At 37.1% G+C, this 20,287-nt stretch overlaps 5 protein-coding genes across 5 annotated transcripts; 3 read left to right on the top strand and 2 right to left on the bottom strand.

The window, feature by feature from the left end:
- Window positions 1-541: 541 nt before the first annotated feature.
- On the top strand, window positions 542-1,707 carry LOC106088655 (methylglutaconyl-CoA hydratase, mitochondrial). The gene has a single exon (XM_013254271.2). The coding sequence runs from the start codon at window positions 620-622 to the stop codon at window positions 1,511-1,513; it is 894 nt and encodes a 297-aa protein (XP_013109725.1). The 5' UTR covers window positions 542-619; the 3' UTR covers window positions 1,514-1,707.
- Window positions 1,708-2,392: 685 nt separating this feature from the next.
- Window positions 2,393-3,923, bottom strand: LOC106088656 (origin recognition complex subunit 5). The gene has a single exon (XM_013254273.2). The coding sequence runs from the start codon at window positions 3,826-3,828 to the stop codon at window positions 2,437-2,439; it is 1,392 nt and encodes a 463-aa protein (XP_013109727.2). The 5' UTR covers window positions 3,829-3,923; the 3' UTR covers window positions 2,393-2,436.
- A 1,315-nt stretch (window positions 3,924-5,238) lies between these two features.
- LOC106088657 (thiamin pyrophosphokinase 1) lies at window positions 5,239-6,841 on the top strand. The gene is made up of 4 exons (XM_013254274.2): window positions 5,239-5,459; window positions 5,545-5,789; window positions 5,852-6,113; window positions 6,306-6,841. Exons 1-4 carry the CDS (start codon window positions 5,282-5,284, stop codon window positions 6,431-6,433), a joined length of 813 nt encoding a protein of 270 aa, XP_013109728.1. The 5' UTR covers window positions 5,239-5,281; the 3' UTR covers window positions 6,434-6,841.
- Window positions 6,842-11,115: 4,274 nt separating this feature from the next.
- LOC106088668 (kelch-like protein 18) lies at window positions 11,116-15,609 on the bottom strand. Its single transcript, XM_013254302.2, has 6 exons — window positions 15,358-15,609; window positions 14,580-15,280; window positions 12,232-12,375; window positions 12,032-12,175; window positions 11,854-11,968; window positions 11,116-11,782 (listed from the first exon to the last, which is right to left on the bottom strand). Exons 1-6 carry the CDS (start codon window positions 15,487-15,489, stop codon window positions 11,300-11,302), a joined length of 1,719 nt encoding a protein of 572 aa, XP_013109756.2. The 5' UTR covers window positions 15,490-15,609; the 3' UTR covers window positions 11,116-11,299.
- Window positions 15,610-16,548: 939 nt separating this feature from the next.
- Window positions 16,549-19,048, top strand: LOC106088674 (WD repeat-containing protein 55 homolog). The gene is made up of 2 exons (XM_013254309.2): window positions 16,549-16,657; window positions 16,732-19,048. Exons 1-2 carry the CDS (start codon window positions 16,650-16,652, stop codon window positions 18,185-18,187), a joined length of 1,464 nt encoding a protein of 487 aa, XP_013109763.1. The 5' UTR covers window positions 16,549-16,649; the 3' UTR covers window positions 18,188-19,048.
- Window positions 19,049-20,287: the final 1,239 nt, after the last annotated feature.

Consider the following 20,287-nt stretch of genomic DNA (forward strand, 5'->3'; position numbering starts at 1 on the left):
TGACATATAGCGAGAAAAAACTGTACTCAGCTGTTTAAGGTTCACTATCCGGTACTTATGTCATGTTTTAAACCCTGTTTACACTGCTTTTTAAATCCAGATTTAATGAGCTTGTTTTTTCCATTTAATTTAATTTTTCGCTAATAAATGAAGATAAAGCTTGAAAGCATTCCGCTTGAAAAGCTGAACAGAAAACTCAGCTTTAGACGTAGTATACACTGTGAACCACCTATTTGGCAACATTCTTATTTTAAAACAGTGGAGTGTCGAAATTTTTCACCGAAGCATGGGCAATATCTGTCAATTGATCCAAAACCCTGTTTACACTGCTCTTTAAATACGGATTAAATGGTTAGATCATCTTTATAAAATCAGCTGAAGAGAGCCTTTTATTCAGATTTAATGAGCAATGTAAACGAGATTTGTTCTATAATGACCTTAAGTCACTCGATTAATCATTGTATGTGAATGACCCGTACTCAACCTGTTGTTGCTTTTTATGGATAAATGTGGCAACTTTGTAATTTCAAAACAGCTGTCAATTTCCTTTTGGTTTTGTAACCAGCCGCCGCCACTTGCACCTCGAATTTTTATCTTTTCTTTGAAAAATAAATTGAAAATGACACTTATTACATCGAATTTGAAACGTTCTTCCATTCTACTTAGATATTCACAGTGTCTTAGTAAACGAAGCTATTCTGTTGCTGCCTCCGGTCAAGAGGTGCTAGTTGAACGCTTAGAAGGTGATCAGAAGGGTGTTACAGTTTTGGGTTTGAATCGTCCAGAAGCAAAAAATGCCTTCAGCCGTGGCCTAGTGCAAACATTTTCCAATATACTGAACGAAATAAAACGTGACAATTCTTCCCGTGTCGTTGTTTTAAGAAGTCTAACTCCAGGTATATTTTGCGCTGGCGCCGACTTAAAGGAACGCAAAGGCATGTCGGAGGATGAAGTTAAGGAATTTGTTACCGGATTACGCCAGTTATTAATATCTATTGAGCAATTACCCATGCCTGTGATAGCTGCATTAGATGGTGCTGCTTTGGGTGGTGGTCTGGAAATGGCTCTGGCATGTGATATGCGCACAGCTGCTCAAAATACCAAAATGGGTTTGGTAGAGACAAAATTGGCCATCATACCAGGAGCAGGTGGTACTCAACGTTTACCACGTATTTTGTCTCCCTCATTAGCTAAAGAACTTATATTTACGGCACGCGTTTTCAATGGCGAAGAGGCCAAAGAAATGGGAATTGTTAATCACGTCGTGCCACAAAATGAAACCAAAGACGCTGCTTTCCGTAAGGCATTAACCATAGCAGAGGAAATTTTGCCCAATGGTCCAGTTGGCGTACGCATGGCTAAACTAGCCATTGACAAGGGCATGCAGGTGGATTTAAGTACCGGATATTCCATTGAAGAAGTATGTTACGCCCAAGTCATACCCACCAAAGATCGTATGGAAGGTTTAAAGGCATTTGCTGAAAAACGCAAGCCGGTTTACAAAGGCGAATAAGTAGTATAATCGCGCAAGTTATACAGTGCATGATAGAAAATGTTAACTATTATGTATCAACCAATTTTTTAAGTGCATTTATTAATTTTAATATTTAGAGTAGATCTAACGAAAAAAAGTTTACGATTCTTTCAAGGCAATTTTGTTTCTTTTTTCTTTGTTTTTGACGAATAAATTTGTTAAAAATGTTTTAATTTCTATATCTTTGTTCTAAAATTAAGGGTAGCAGCCAATATTTTTGGTGGGGAAATAAATTTTGGCATCTAACTGGAAGGGAGTTCAAACTCTAAAGACACACGTGAAACCAAGAACCAATTATTTATAAGATGAAATGATTGTGAGAAGCGAAAACAAATTATTTCTCATTAATAAGATCAATTACACATTACTACTTCTCGCGGTTGCTTTCATGACAACCGGTTGTACGTACCGGATTCATCCGATGAAGTTCTTCATCGGCAAAAGCTGCCACCTCAATGTACAACAAACTGCTCCATCCGACATGGGTTAATATGAGCACACACAGTTTGGAACATTGAGTTCCGATCTGTGTGTTCATTTCAGATATGAGAAGCTCAGCTGAGAGCTACCAGAAGCTTAGCTGAGAGCGTCTACGTGTTGCGAATAGTGGATTAAGCATATGGAATAGCTGCAATTGCAGACAATCAGCGATATCGGGTGGAGAGTAAGAGGGCGGTAGGCTCTTGCATAAATACTGAGTGCCTGTGTTGCTCGATATGACAATAAGAGTTATTGGCGCCTTTAAATAACCTGAGACCATCATGTTACAACTCCGACCGGGACGAGCTTGCTCACCTATAGGAGCATGACGAGGATCGCTCCCTCCACAATCAAATATATGGCTACAACAACAACTGCTACATATTACAAAAAAAAACTTTTTATTGAATATTACAAGAATTTCAAGAGAAATCACATAAATACTGATAAACATTAAAACCAACAATTTTTCCAATGTATAAAATAAACTCCAGTCCAACTGTACATTGCAGACGGGCAGATCCATCCATTATGTTATTCTCGCCACTCACAAACCCCAAAAGCTTAAGATGAACTAATGTTGAGATTTGTGATAAGAGATTACAAGTTAAGCCAACTTTCTCATCGAGAATAGCATAAAATATTGCCAGCAAACGATCAAGACTAAATGATTTTGGGCCCAGGGAGGTAGACATTTTTTCCACAACCTTAGCCTTAGCGTTAACAGTTTGCATACGTTTTCGTTGCTTTCCATGATGTTTTACAAAAAGTCGTTTGTCCTCCTTGGCCGAGTTGTGACTGGCCAAGAAAGCAGCTATGAGCAAGTATTTCCCATAGAATGGAAGTTCGAAGGCTTGAACCATTTTACGTATACTATGGTTCTCAACATGTCCATCTGTACGATCCGAAATAACATCGTCTTGGGTTTTATCAAAGCGCATATAAACTTGAGACAATGCTGATCGCAATGGTGTTACAATCTTGCGCCATAGTTTAGCAACATCGTTCATTTCGACGCTGCCACTTAACACTGGTTCCATGTAGGTCACAAAGTACTTGCTTGCAGTTATTTTCAATTCGGGCACATCACGACAAGCTTTATAAAAAACGCTTAGAAATACATTAAGATAATTGTTGAAAAAATCCTGAGTTATTTGGTCAACTATAACATATTTTTTCTCCAGATCTGAGCCTCCATCGAGATCTTTAATCCGCAGCTTAAGTAGTTTAATAGTCTCTTCATAATTATAGCTTAAAATTTTCAATGTCTCCAATTTTGTATACTGTGGACAATACAATGTTATTAGTTCAGTTAGTCCAGTCTTGCAGTGGTACTTTTCCAATGGAATTTGTGATATTAGAAGCACACAAATATTAAGACCCGTAAATTCTTGAAGTCTCAAAAGAGATGGCAGTACATTGCTTTCCATGTCCCTTAATCGATCGGCATTATCTAAAGCCACTACATAACCATTTCCACTACCGACATCAAACTGCCTCAATGTTTCGACGAAATCCTTGAATGTTTCACATCGTACCTCTGTTCTAACAAACTCTTCCAAAATATGATCGAAGAGAATTTTGGTGGTATAGCATTCAACACAATTGACATGTACGGCATGGTATTTCTTATTTTTCTGTTTGCAAATTTTAAGAAAGTTTTTCACAATAGATGTTTTACCAGTTCCCGTGTGACCATTTATGTAGATCGATGGAGGAAAGTCTTCATCAGGAGTCGAAATCAAATTGTAGAGACTGTGAATAAAATCACCGCGGCATGGGTATTTCCTCTCCAAATAATCCACAGTTTTCATTATTTTGCGTATATAAAAGGATACAGAAAGGATGCGATCGAAAACTAAGGGACTATGTAAAGCGCCAACAAAAACACTCGAACAACTGTATAAAACCGTACTGTATCATATGCTGCATGACTGAATACAACCTTTATCTACAACTTGCGTTGCTGATGCAAGTCAAAATTGTAAAAGGGTCACTTCATGGCACAGTGAAGAAGTTGTTTCATTAGCACAACAACAAAAAACCACCGCACCGAAATTATTGGGTTGCCCAAAAAGTAATTGCGGATTTTTCATATAGTCGGCGTTGACAAATTTTTTCACAGCTTGTGACTCTGTAATTGCATTCTTTCTTCTGTCAGTTATCAGCTGTTACTTTTAGCTTGCTTTAGAAAAAAAGTGTAAAAAAAGTATATTTGATTAAAGTTCATTCTAAGTTTTATTACAAATGCATTTAATTTCTTTTAAAAAATCCGCAATTACTTTTTGGGCAACCCAATACATTGATTGGCAAATGACATAACTTCAAATGTCAAAGTGAATTTAGAAATTAACTTTGTTTTACTACTTTTCTTCTCCTTTTCGATGTTTTGTTGCTTAAGTAGGGTACACTGTTTTTAGTTATAAAAAACTTGAACAAATATCTTAATTTAATTAAACATATTTACGGTAAAATTTCTCTACTAACAAAATCCATCATATTACACAGGATGCGCTCATAAGGTGAGGTCATGCGAACAGCTGAGTACAATTTTTTATTTTTGTTTTGATTTTGCAGTAAATCTAAATGTCAAATGCTTGATAACACAGCTGTGGTTTTTTCTAGTATCTTAGAAAGATGTTCTATTTGATCCGATATCTACCATAACACACACACACACACACAACCAAAACTCGTTGACAGATAGGGCACTTCGCCAAGAAAAATTGTACTCAGCTGTTTACAGTACACTACCTGGTAGTTATGTCATGATTTCTACAAACACTTTGACATTAAAATTTGCGGCATTTGCCGTTCATGGTAAGTTCTTAGTAGGACATTCCCTCGTTACTTTTTATAAGATTTTAACAAAATAATTGTGATATGTACACATATATGGAAAACGAAAATAGTACCAGACTTTTTTCGCCATTTACTTACTACACTATATATAAAAGGCCGTAAAACCCCGTTTACATTGCTCTTTAAATCCGGATTTAATGACTCGATCACTGTTTCCCTTGTATAAAATCAGCTGATAAGAGCCTTAAATCGGGATTTAATGAGTAAAAGTAAAAATGTCAAACTCTGCTTTTAGTTGTATAGCGGATTTAAAAATAACGGATTTCTATCAAAACTTTGTCACCTTCATTGTGTTTTGGCGTCATACCAATGTTAGTCAATTGACAGCTGATTAGAATATTACAACAACACTATTCTAACTTCTGGTTAATAACAACAATTATAATACAGCGACCTAGTCTTGGAATGGTGGATCATTTTGGAAAACTAAATGGAGGCACCGTCCCATTGGAACTGCATTATAATTGGCAACCATCAAACATATTAAACGATCCCTTCCGGACTGACCGAGGCCATGGATGTTTGGTGTTAAATCGTGAAATTAAGATACCACCCCATGTGGTAAGAGCTCTTTGGGAAAATGGTATGTAAACACTTCAATTAAGATGACTGTTTTTCTATATTATATAAATCAGTTAAATTTATTAATTAATTTTTACTCCCTATAGCTTCGTTAAGATGCTGCGTAGATGGAGGGGCAAATCGTTGGCTACATTTCCTCACGTCAGAGATAAATCAAGAATATAGCCTTAAGCTCCCAGATTTAATAACTGGTGATTTTGATTCTATAACTGCCGAAACAACAGACTATTTTGCCAAAAGGGATATAAAACAAATGCACACTCCGGATCAAAATCATACAGATTTCAGTAAAGCTGTGGATATTATAAAACCTTTGCTTACGAAGCAGAAGGTATTTTTCTAGCAATTATACTGAAAAAATATTCTAATTCTTTATTACATTTACATATGTAGTTGCAAGATATTGTGGTATTCCATGACACATCGGGACGTTTCGATCAAATTATGGCTAATGTAAATACGCTATTCACACGATATGATGAAAGATGTCGAATATTTTTATTGGGTAGCTGTGCTCTGTCATGGCTACTTAAACCGGGCAAGCATTCCATTTCAATACCCTCTCATTTAGTCAAGGATAAAAGATGGTGCTCTCTAATACCAGTAGGACATGAGGCTACAAATGTTACAACATCTGGTTTAAAATGGAATTTAAGTAAGTAAACATTTTGAGCTTTGGAAAATCTTTTATTAAATTGCTAAATGAAAGTGATGACTTTAGTGTCGAATACAAGGTGGTTTTTTTATTTAATCCTGAGGGGGTTTAAAACCTTTTTTTTATAGGTGGAAAATTGTTTAATCAGGGGCTATTTAAATGTTACTAATTCAATTTTCTTTAATTTTGCAGACAACGGTTCATTACGCTTCGGTGGCATGGTGAGCTCTTCGAATACCTATTCATGTACAGAAGTGGAAATAGAGACCAACTCCGAATTAGTATGGTCTATGGGAGTCTTTTCATTCAACGATGATTGATCGTTAATAGATTTACTTAACACTTACATATTTATATTGATTTGATATTTTTTTGCATTTGTAGCTAGTAGAAATATTTTTTGGTTTTATATGTAAAATACGTTATGGATTTATCTTTAGTCATGTTTTTTGCTTTTAGAATAGTATGTCCCCAAGCCATTTACAGGCTTATTTTCCTCAGGTCTTCGACAAAGTCGAAAGATATTTCAAACGACTTCATCCTTAATAATGATTTTAAATCAAATAGCCCTATTCCAATACAACCTTTACTTAATACAATACGTATGTACTTATTTTGTGTAAATTTTTTTAAAGTTAATTTTAATTTGTAGTTAAAATGTTACTCTTTAAAAGTGTTGTGGTACTTATGTTTTCTTTAATTATGAAAATAAAGCAAGTTCAAACATATATATTTTCTGAAAATGTTTTATAATAAATAGTTATTAAAAAAAGTTTACAAATGAATTGTACATTGAATGTATTGGTTAAAAAAAATTATAAAAACATTTTCTAAAATTATTTGTTATTAGGAAATCCTTAAGATTTTTGCATTCTATGCCCGTAAGCTGGTTAAAGTCTGGTATCGCATCCGCACCCCGGACTCTTACGCACGAAAGCCGGCCATTGGCACGGGAAATATTTATTATCTTTACCCCAATGCCCTAAGTGCCCTATGTGATCCTTTCTGATACCTTAAATCATACTGACATACTTCCTGCTTACTCTAAGTAATGGCCACATCTTCTAACGATCCTCATCCTCCCATAAGGGTTTCGTCATCCTACCTACCGCCTTACTCTTATCCCGGCACGGCATAACTTTGGGCATCACACAGGCTGGAATTGGGAGCTACCGGGCGCGTCCACAGGTTGGGAATAGTGGAATGCTCCACACGGAGTAGCTGCAGCTGTAGTCGCGGACAGTCAGCTGTATCGAGTGGAGAATCTCAGTGAGAGGTCGGGTTGCACCGGCTCTTGCTTAAATACTGAGTGCCGCGATGCTCGATACGACAAAGCGAGATATTGGCGCCTTTAAATAACTAATGGCCATCATGTTTCTGGCGATCGGTCGTATAAATTGCAACGGGCTTGCTCACATATAAAATATGGTCAAGGATCGACACCTCAACATGGCTGACTCGGACAGCGTCGCCCCGAAAGATGACCCAATGAAGTCCTTTATCGGCAAGGGCTGCCGCCAATGTGTACACCACACTGATACAACAACAACAACAACGCATTCATCGAATTTACTGGTCCACCGTAGCGCTGAGGTTAGCATGTCCGCCTATGATGCTAAATGACTAGGTTCGAATCCTGGCAGGAACATCAGAAAATTTTTCAGCGGTGGTTATCTCCATAGGCTGGCGAGATCTGTGAGGTACTTTGCCATGTAAAAATTTCTTCCCAAATAGGTGTGGCACGCCGTTCGGACTCGGCTATAAAAAGGAGGTCCCTTTTAGTTGATTCGGACAGCACCCATTGATATGTGAGAAGTTTGTCCCTGTTCCTTAACGGAATGTTCATGGGCAAATTAGCAAAACTTGCAGTCCTCTGGTCCTATATACAAATTTGCCTGCTCTTTCATTTCTCTTTACTTAGCTATGGGCCGGCACTCAAAAAGGGCGGATTCCTACATTTCAAGACTGTTCGTGACTTTAGCGTTCTGACTGTTATGGCCCCGATGGCCAGTTGATTGGCCATAAAGATGCTGTCATAAGAGGTCATCTAATTAGTACCATACCACCTCACATATTCCATGATAGCCCGGATCTCTGCAGGACCTTATTATGGTCAGGCAGTCGGAAAAAGATCACAGCACTTGGGTCCTCAATGTAGACCCAGGCCCACTCTATCCTCTAGTATGTCCAGAGTTCCTTCAAACCGCGTCGCTGCCAGCAGTGCCTCGCACTCGACCTCAAGTTCATTCTCAGGTTTCCGATCCAAAACTTCTTATCGTATAAGAAGTTTCCACCATGGATCGCGTCTGCCCAGTTCTTTGCACGGCTTTTTTATTCGCATACCAAAGAATAATGAATAAGAGTTGCTATGCTATTGGAGTTATATAGGCCATAGTAAAAGTCATTGCGCAAATTTTCCGCCAAATCCGATAAGAATTGCGCCATATTAGGGGTAAAATCGGGAGATCGGTTTATGTGGGAGCTATAACAGATTATGGATCGATTCAGACCATATATGGTCTGAATAATTGGAGACATCATTGTGCAACATTTCAGCCAAATCGGGTATGATTCAAGGCCTTTATAGGCCAGGCTATGCTAGTTAGAAGTCATAGAGAACGTTACAGTACAAAATTTTAGCCAAATCGGATTAGAATTGTGCTATCTAGAGGCTTAAGAAATATAATCGGGAGATCGGTTTATATGGGAGCTATATCAAAACATGGACCCATATGGTCCATTTACATTCCTAACCGACCAACATTAATAGGAAGTATTTGTGCAAAATTTCAAGCGCCTAGCTTTACTCCTATGTTAGCGAGCTTTTGACAGATAACAGACGGACGAACATGGCTAGATCGACTTAAAATGTCATGGCGGTCAAGAATATATATACTTAATGGACCATGTTTCGATGTATTACAAACGAAACGACGGAGTTTCCTACGGTGGACAATATAAAAATCAGCTTGTTTGTTTGATGTGTTTCGCTGAACCGATTTGATTGAAACTTTCAAGATAGTGTAAAGGAACCCATGGTGAAAATACGGTACTTCAGTTTTTCGATACATTTCAAAGCGAAATTTTGATTGCATTATTAAAGTAACCTAAAATCAGAATTTGGCAACCAATAAAATGTTTTTAAGAGTAGAAAACGGGAACATTGGGGCCACCTTAACATCGAAAACAACCTCCCACAGGACATATTTACCGGCTATAGCAATATGATAATCAAATGAAAGGTACTTTGGGATAAAGCCTGAACTCCACTTTTGAGGACAAGTGTCTGGGTTGACTAGCACTCCTCAAAAACACCCCAAATATATACTCCAAAATAGAGCTGACTTAGAAACTTAGTGACTTAGTGGATAAATGAAAATAGAACAATCAAGTTTCTGGAGTTAATGGGTTAAAGGTCAGCGTTAATGGCTTCTCACTTATAAATGAGTGCTGTCCGATCCAAGTTTAAGCTCAGTGATAAGGGACCTCCTTTTTATTGCCTAGTCCAAACACCGACCGCAATGTGACACCTATTTTGGGGAGAAGTTTCAAATGACATAGTTCCTCACAATTATCACCAGCATTAAAAGGATTCAAAGCTTTATAGACGGACATGGTAATCTCTGCGCTACGGTTGACATGACATAAAGGTGTTCAAATAAAAGGTGTTCGGGGTAACATACGAAAACAGCATTATTACGTGTACAGGGCATGGTACAATTAAGTAAGTAAATATAAGTGCATCCTGTGTACAGGCTAGCTGGTACGAAGTGTTACCAATTCAAACGACCACTTTTTTATATGTGAATCAAATTAAGAAATAATCAAAATTTCGGAATCTATTCACTGTTGCACGATATGAGCACATTTTGCTTTGACTTTTGCTCTGAGTCGATCAAAAGATGAGCTGCAAGCTGCACAAATGTAAACTGCCGATATTTTGGCCCATTCACGTAAAATAGAAATTTAGAAATAATCAAAATTTCGGAATCTATTCACTGTTGCACGATATGAGCACATTTTGCTTTGACTTTTGTTCTGAGTCGATCAAAAGACGAGCTGCAAGCTGCACAAATGTAAACTGCCGATATTTTGGCCCATTCACGTAAAATAGCTTTCTTCAGCATAGTGGCATATTTTTTAGTTCTTTTTCTTGGTCTCTAAATTGGGCCAAATAGAATTGGGCCATTGGTTTGATATCTGGTGAATTGGCGAGCCACTGCTTGACCAAATGCAATGCAGAACATGATTTTTACTCATTCTCGGTACACTTGCTTTATGTAACAGTTCCAAGCCTTGTTGGTAAGTCCATAGTCTACGACCGAAATGTTTGTGTGCCCACAGCTCCAAAGCAGCTTCCCAAAATGCTTTCTCGATACTAACTCACTTTAACGCCAGGCTCGATGGAAACGATTGGAGAACGGCCATCGGCGGTCACAGCTGGCCATACCCTCACTTGATATGGAAAATTATTTCGGGTGAATTTTCGGAAGTACGGTTAAGTAAACACGATCATTTTGGGAGTTTACAAAATGCTCAGTTTGGAAATTTTTCTCGTCAGAGAGCATACTATGCTCAGAAATTCACAACGTTCTGGCAAGCACAGCAACTCCTTTGCTTTGGATTAAGATCGTGAACTATTTGGAGCTTGTAAGGTCTTATACTTTTAAGAAAGAGCAACGGAGCATGCCCAATTCAGCTAGTTCTATATAGATCAATAGCCTGCGTTGCGCCAATATAGGATTCCTTCGAGAATGTTAAAGCCATAAAAATCTAATGAATATAAAGACACTGGTTTTGTATTTATATCCAGAAGGATAAATTGCATTTTATTCATTTTATCGTTATTTTCAAGCTTTATAAACTCTCACTTGAACTAACGGAAAAGAGTATTTTATTTTGTGATGTAAGGTAATTATTTTAATTTTTGGCATTAAAATATTTTGAAAATTGCCTTAGAGTTTGAAAATTTGGAATGATATACAAATAAGTAGATGAGAAATTGTTTTAAAAAATACAATTATTCGTTTTGCTTCTAATTTTGATAAGCTACGCAGGCGATAGTCGTATATTATACATCTAGAATTTTATAAGTAGATTTAAGATTTAAAAATTTTTGCTTTTTCGAAAAAGAGCTAAGAATATATGAATGAAGATAGCTAAGTAGATACAATTAAAATTATAGTTTATTCATTGCGTATAACGCCAGCACCAACTCCACCACTATGTGCACACATAGATGGTACAAATGACCAGAGATCTGCTTCAGGATCATAAACCTCAACGGTGGATAGATTGGTTTCACCATCATAACCACCAATGGCCCATAATTTGCCCATGTTGGCTGCTAAAGCAACACGGCTGCGTTTGCAATTCATGGAAGTGACCAGGGACCAGGAATCTTTGATTGGATCATAGACTTCGACGGAGCGCAAAAACGAGTTACCATCGTAACCGCCACAGGCATATAATTTGCCATTTAAAGCGGCTACACCCAGTCGACAGCGACGATTTAACATTGGCTTCATTTTATGCCACACATCACTGACGGGATCATAACGTTCAACAGAATCAAAGATCGAGAGACCATCATGGCCACCCAAAGCATAGACGTATTTGTCCAAAGCAGCAACACCACCAGCCGAACGATATTTCATCATGGGTGCCACCTATATGAATTTAAGTATCGTTATTAATTTCTTTTCAGAAAACCCATAGATAATAAAATAAATTTCATTACAATTTTCCATAAATCGGTTTTGGGACAATAACATTCCACTGTATTTAGCGAAGTTACACCATCATAACCTCCACACACATATATGCAGTCATTTAGGGCAGCTACTCCGACGGCACTGCAACAATAACATATATAAGTTTAATAATAAGAAGCAAAAACGTCAAATCAAAAACATTACCTTCTTTTACAATTCATGGCACTGCCTTGCGACCATTTATTTTGTCTAGGATCATACACTTCAACTGTTGATAAACGTTCTGAACCATTAAAACCACCAAAAGCATACAATTGACCATCCATTACAGCAACACCAACGCGGGATCTGTTGTGGAAAGGGAAGTTTTTCACAAACATAAGGTTTAACTTGGATGGGCTCACCTCATCATGGACATTTGTTCACCCATACGCCATTTTTGAGTGATAGGATCATAAATTTCAACAGTACTCACAGATTCACCATTACTTGCCAAACCACCAACAGCATAAATTTGACCCGATATAAATTCTCCGCGATGTCGAGTTCTATATATTTAGACAATTCATTTATTTAGACAATTTCATTAAATTTGTATATGGTGTAAATACACGTAACGATAACATATATGTGGAAAAATTCCAAAAATTTCTTAAAAATCATATTTATGCCTTAAACCCCAAGAACACCAAAAATCATTCAGCGGATGTTATTTTCTCACTAATGCTGGCGAAATTTGTGACGTATTCATCCATACAAAGAATTTTCAACCATCGGCATCTCGTTCGGCCACGGCTATAAAAGTAGATTCCTCTCTTGCGGAGCTAAAATCTGAATCGAATAGCATTCATTGATATGTGAGAAGGTTTCCCGTAGTTTCTTAAAAGAATGCTCGTAGGCTAATTTGAATTTAAGCTTAATGTTGAGATTCTTGCATGCCAAGTAGCGGCTGCGATCTGGTTTGATCTGGTACTTTAGCGCATGTTAATTGCATGGAGTGTATATTGCCGTGAACTCATCTTGTATGGATAAGAAAATAGTGACAGGATGAAGTTTAGCCGCATAGAAACAAGTATAAATAAGTTAAAGCGTGCTAAGTTCGGCCTGGTCGAATTTTGTGTACCATCCACCATGGATCGCATATGTCTAGTTATTTGCACGGTATCTCATTTAACACAAACAAATGATAATGGATAAGAATTGCTATGTTTTTGGAGCTATATCAGGTTACGGACCAAAGAAGTCATTGTGCAAAATTTCAAGGAATTCGGATAAGAGGGGTTTAAAGAATAATATCGGAAGATCTATTTATATGGGAGCTATTTCCGGTTACTAACCGTTTAGGAGCATATGTTGAAGTTCATAAGAGAAGTCTTTGTGCGGAAGATAAGAACTGTGCCCTCTAGGGGCTCAAGTATAACAGTTGGGAGATCGGGTTATATGGGAGATAAATCAAGTGTAAGGCCGATTCTGGCAATACTTGGCATCTATGTTGGAGGTTGGAGGAGGAGAAGGTAATGTGCAAAATAGCAATAAAATCGGATAAGAATTACGCCTTTTAAAAGTATTATTGGGAGATCTGTTTATATCCGAGCTATATATATCAGGTTTTGGCCGAATCGAATTTGGCACATCTGTGTAATGTCATATAGATCGTCATAGTACAAAATTTCAGACAAATTGGAAAAGTATTGCGCTTTTAAAAGGTTCAAGAAGTTTAATCGGAAGATTGGTTTATATGGGATCAATACCAAAACATGAACTGATATTGGCCCATTTACAATCCCAACCGACCTAAACTAATAGATTAGCTATCCCCTAGGGCAGCCAGTTGTACGTACCGGATTGGGCCGATGGAATCTTTCATCGGCAGCGGCTTCGGACTCAGTGTACAACACATTGCTAGAACAATAACAATAGAAAGTATTTGTGCAAAATTTCAATCGCCTACTCCTTCGAAAGATGGCGTACTTTCGACTGACACAAAGCCCTAATGACGAATTAGTACACCCCCCATTCTATAGTGGAGGGTATAACAATCCGTGATATCAAATCGAGAAAGTCAGAAGAGGATATGGACATAGCAAACCGTATAAATGATGGAAATATTTCACAGGCAGATACCGTAAAATTGTTGAGGGTATGAAAAGAACACTTTCCCTACATATGAATGTTAGCTGGGGCCACAGTGAAGATTTGCTGTGCGAGGTATTATTTTTAATCAGCGGTGGTTATCCCGCATCAATGGTTACTTTTCAGTAATGTAAAATTTTTCTGCAAGAGGTACCGTCCTTTGACACCCCGTCGATTAGGCAATCAAGGGATTAAAGTCTTGTAATTGGGGTGTTTTGGAATAAAAGTCCGGTATATGTGGCGACAAAGATACCGCAGAATCAATTCATGCAAAAAAAATTTAAAGTAAAACACCTACGCAAGATATACAGCCACTGCCGCATATAGAAGCATACGCATGTAATGAGACGTTTATCTCTTGGATACCATTGAATAGTAATTAATATGCTATTGTCAACTACATAAGAAACAATCAACCCCATTCTTCAGTCATTGTTTGAATGTAACTACCCTCTTGCTCTCAATTTCTTAAAGATTAACTTCAGGTAAGATGTTAGCGATAATTGTTTTCTAATTTTAAGCCCCATTCCTGAAATTGGACTTATAAAGAAGTTAATTGAATTATGGAAATAAGGGATACGTTTAATAATCTATTGTATATGTATACTATTATTATCACCTGAAACTCTGCAAGAGACCCCTTCTCTCCGGCATCAAGTGGAAGTCTTTGGCCTCGTCCAGCAAATCACGACATTGATGTGACGAACGTATCATTTCCTCTCGGGCTACGCGATCGGCCAAAAACTGCGGTGAGAGTAATGGAAGTCGCACTTTGGCCAATACCTGCGGAAATAATTCTGCCCTTTTTGGCTCACAATGCTTCACCCATTTCATGCAGGCCTCAAATACCACTTCTTCGGATTTCACATTTAAGTAGTCACTCTTAATTAAATCAATTAATTCTTCGAAACCCAAAGCTAAAAACTCTTCGGATTGTGAGACTTTTTCAAAGTTCTGGTCGATATACTTATCAGCCGCCTTAATTAAATGTACGCAGCTCATAGAGTCTGCAAAATGTCGTATGCCAAGAACATTGTGAGGGTGAAAGCGTGAAATCAGAAACTCAGCACATGCCTTACGAACTTTCAAAAGCTGCAGGAATGATGCCCCCATCATGAGGCTTTGGACATTTTGATTATCAATGCGTACTTGACCACTGTATGCAAAGTTGATCAAAGATTCCAAAGCTGATGGTTCGATTTCTTTCATTGTTATTTCTTTGATACGACTCTCAGCCATATTATTTGTAAACATGGCATAGAAGTATGGTATGGTTGCCGCAAGAACGATTCGATGGGCCGAAAACGTTTGGTCCTCCACCTGTAGGCAGAAAGGAGAAAATGAAAGATGTTAACTTTTCATAGGTAGAATTTGATTTCGACTATATAGTAACCCACCTTGAGTGTTACATCGCATAGTTTACCAATTCGACGTATTTCCTTGAAGACAGGAAAACTATCTTTAAACAATTCCTCTTGCTTGTAAATTAAAAACTTTTGATCATCTTCGATAGATTCGCCCAAATCCATTAGTTTAGCTGGTTAAGATAGGAATTAGTCACAAAAAAACTAACTATTGGTGGTATTGACTTTCACGAAAATATATATGTTGTTTTGTTTTTGTAAGAAAAACAAGAAACCCATACAAATGTAAATGTATCTATCGAAATAATGGAGCACAATAAAATCAACGGCGTTTGGCGGTTATATTTTGAGATCTGCGTAGAAAGAAAAAACAGGCAATCGACAAACGCTGCTTATTTCATTGTGCTTGTCTTTCCGACAAATGTATGTATGCATAAGTGTTTCTTCTTTTTCTTATCTTCGAAATGAACGTTATGGACAATTTGCACGGTACATAAAGCCCACATATACATTTAGTTTTTCATTTTTGACAACTTGTCTGAATTAGCGGATGTAAACATTAAAAAATTTTGGACTTTTTAAAGCTGTATGGATGATTCAACGGTAGGAACTAGAAATCATCTTGTTCTGTTCCTGTGTTATAACAATAGACGAAAACGTCTACTGAGTCTAATAGCAGACTACAGAATGTAGACTGCCACTTAAACCCAACCCAACCGCATGTACACATAGTCATCTTTAATCGCCAAAAATCATAATAATTTTTTGATTATTGGTATCAACAGATTCATGGTTTAAACATAACTTTTTAATCAATTTTTGATATACCTATAATGTCAAGATGTGTGCGAAACCAAAAAAGGAGAAGGCAGGAAACAAAAAAGAGGTGAAAAAATGCTTAACCTTGTGTTATTTACCCACAAAAGGAAATCGAGCTTTTGATGACCCCGAGAATGCGACTTAGAAAGGCAAAATTGTTTAAAGGAGTTTCAAAGAAAATGAATACAAAGATATCACACCACGGTTGACGCATTTCGATGATTGGTTAAAGAGCATCTCATCAGCACCAACGTAAATCACATTCGTCCGTCTGACAGCCCCAACGTTTTACATCTTGTTCGTAGCACTTATGTCTAAGATCATTAGCACAAAAACACAATGTAAATTATGGAGTACCCTATACAAAGAAGACGTGTAATCAATCATCATTGGATGGTTTTGCAGTAGAAGAAGAATATTTATTCTTTTGTTTTGATTATATTCTTTGTGTGGCGGTGATAGCGTGTTTCTATAAAAGAATTAAAGAGACCAATATTTACGTTAAAATGCGTATGTGAGTTAAAAAATAGTTAATTTCTAATTGATCAGCCTATATATAACCAATTTCTTCCACTGGTTTTATACTAGGCGTAGTTATTTTAAAAATCCTGATGATCCATCTGATGGTTCGGATATCGACGAGTTAGCAGATGCAGAGTTAGAAGACGACGAAGAATTAATGATAAATGCACGTGGAGATTGGAGCGAAGAGGATGTCGATGAAGAGGTTGCTGTCGACGGTTGGGGCGATGTTGCAGATGACACAGACGATGATAGTTCTGAATTTGATCCAATGGCCACAGATTCAGATGATTCGATGAGTGAGGGCGCAGCAGCAGAGAAATCAAAAACAAAACAAAATTCCTCTTCAGAAGCTGGAACGAGTAAAGGCACAAAACAGAATGATGACGAAGGTGGTGGTGGCGGGGATGCAGACGAAGCTAAATCCTCTGCCTTAGATTTAGATGAAAATGAAGAAGAAGATGAGACGGTAAGAGCCATAATAGCCGCCATTAAAAAGCCTCGTTCCTCTCCGCCTGAAATAAAACTTGAGGATTTTGTTACCGACATATGTTTTCATCCACAACGTGATATCATAGCTCTGGCGACAATTACTGGGGATGTGGCCTTGTACAAATATTCAAATGAGGGCAATACACTTCTGCGAACCATAGAAGTTCATGCCAAAGCCTGTCGCGATGTTGAATTTTCACAGGATGGCATTAACATATTAACATGTTCTAAGGATAAGTCAATAATGGTCAGCGATATGGAAACCGAAAAGCTTAAAAAATTCTACGAGAGTGCCCATGATGAACCCATTAACAAACTTCATGTCATAGATGAGAATCTCTTCGCCACAGGAGACGACAGCGGCACAGTTAAATTATGGGACTTAAGAACCAAAAATGAGGTATTTGCTTTAAAAGAGGTTGAGGATTACATCACTCAAATATTAACCAATGAAGCCGGCAAACTTCTACTTGTGACCAGCGGCGATGGTTATCTGACCACCTTGAACATAGGAGCCCGTAAACTGTATGTTCAATCAGAGCCGTATGAGGAAGAACTCACTTGTATGGGTACTTACAGAGGCGACTCCAAGTTAGTTGTTGGCACGTCAAAGGGGAATCTTTTCACATACAATTGGGGACAATTCGGATATCATTCCGATAAATTTCCAGCCATTAAATCTCCCATATCAGAAATGATACCCATTACAGATCGCATAGCCTGTGTTGCTGGCGAAGAAGGCATTATTCGTGCCGTACATATAGCTCCCTTCAAAATTTTGGGAGTTGTGGGTCAACATAATATGCCCATTGAATCGTTGGATATCAACAGCACAGGCGAATTGATTGCATCATCTTCGCACAATAACGATGTGCGGTTTTGGAATGTGAAATACTTTGAGGATTTTGGTGATATTAAGTACAATGAGAAACACAATAGTTTCAAGGAAAAACGGCATAATCTACCTTCATCCAAATTTGCGAATGCATCAGATTTCTTTTCAGATTTGGCCAAGGAAGAAGATGAATAACGGGAATAGTTAAATATGTACAAAGGTTTACAAAATTGACGTTTCCACCCTAGATAAATATACATGACAATTGTTTTGGCACAGCAGCAAGAAAATTAATACAAATATCATCCTAAAAAATTGGAAATAAAAAATTCCCCAAAATATTGAAATAACTTTATGATAAACTTTGACTCTTTTAAATTGAAGGCGGCAATACAAATATATAATACCGATGTGATGTCTTTCCAATTTTTTTTATTACATTTATTTATTTATCTAAAGCAAACATTTGCTTTCATATTGATGAATTCTGAAAGACTTGGAAATTATTTTAACGCTTGAACTTAACATGTTCTGGTTTACCTGAAATTCTAAGAATTTCCTAATTCTGACGAAAGCAAATAAATATCTGCACAGTTAAAGGTTTTGTTTGATATTTTGAGGAAGCTATAAAAACATTTGCTAGATGATTTGTCAAGTATATTTTTTTCCTTGAGGAAAACCATGGTATAAATTGTGTCAAATATATGATTCTACCATGAGGAAAACGTATTTTATGTAAAAAATTATATGTATATTATATTTTGTTCTTTTTGTTTGCCAATTGATAAATAAAACTATATTGGGACATATATGAACTTTAAACTAAAAACTTAAATATTTTCGAATTTTGAAACTTTATTTTTCGCAATTTTCACATTCGGCGCGAGAAGAGAAAAATAACGTCACACCATAGACAAAGAAAATGAGTAGACTATGAAACACATTCATTCATCTGTTTTGAGATTTTTGAACATATTTTAAGGAGTCTATGCATTTCCCTTGTGTATGGTCATACCAAGGAAAGCATCAATAATATTTGTCGAATTGCAAAAGTTATATTTTGGCCAAGAATACCAATGTAGGGATTGACAAGCATTTTAAGTTAAATGTTAATTTAGTCAAGTAAAAGCGTGCTAAGTTCGGCCGGACCGAATCTTATATACTCTCCACCATGGATCGCATTTTCAAAGGATAAAAGAAAAGAATTGCTTTGCTAATTGAATTGAATGTTGGAGACCAACGTAGAAGTATATGTGTAAAATTTCAGCCAAATCGTATAAGAATTGATAGGTTTAGATAGGTTTATATGGCAGATATATGAGGTTATAGACCGATTTGATCCATATTTGCCATTGTTATTGAAAGTCATAACAAAACACCTCATGAAAAATGTCAGCCAAATCGGATAGAAATTGCGCCCTCTAGTGAGTAAAGAAGTCCAGATTCAAGATCGGTTAATATGGCAGCTATATCAGGTTATGGGCCGATTTAAACCACACTTGGCAAAATTATTGGAAGTTATAACGAACACGTCATGCAAAATTACAGCCAAGTCGGATAGGAATTGCGACCTCTAGGGGCTCAAGAAGTCAAGACCCCAGATCGGTTTATATGGCAGCTATATCAGGTTATGGACCGATTTGAGCCGTAATTGGCGCAGTTGTTAAAGATCAAAACAAAACCTCACATGCAAAATTTCAGCCAAATCGGATAAGAATAGCGTCCTTTAGTGGCTCAAGAAGTCAAGATCCCAGATCGATTTATATGGCAGCTATTTAAAAAATTGAACCGATTTGGCCTATTTACAATACCAACCGATCTACACTAATAAGAAGTATTTGTGCAAAATTTCAAGCGGCTAGCTTAACTCCTTCGGAAGTTAGGGTGCTTTCGACAGACAGACGGGCAGACATGGCTCTATCGACTTAAAATGTCATGACGATCAAGAATATATATAGTTTATGGGGTCTTAAACAAATATTTCGAGGAGTTACAAACAGAATGACGAAATTAGTATACCCCCATCCTATGGTGGAGGGTATAAAAACAAACTCTTGAAGACAATTTTCTTCCTAACTCAGGTGCTGAATTACCGCATATGTGCTTTAGTACGCTTTCGTATCGAATTAAATTTCATCTCGTATTTAATGGATTTAAAAACGTTTTTATATAAATTTTAATGTTAACTTTTTTTTTATAAATTCTGATCCTATTTTAAAAATTATGCCTATTTTATTCTTTGATCTTTATCTCTCTGTAAACCTGAAACGCTGGGTCGTGAATTATCTGTGTGAT

Source organism: Stomoxys calcitrans, chromosome 2, assembly GCF_963082655.1.
Source record: "Stomoxys calcitrans chromosome 2, idStoCalc2.1, whole genome shotgun sequence".
NCBI classification, from domain to species: Eukaryota; Metazoa; Arthropoda; class Insecta; order Diptera; family Muscidae; genus Stomoxys; species Stomoxys calcitrans.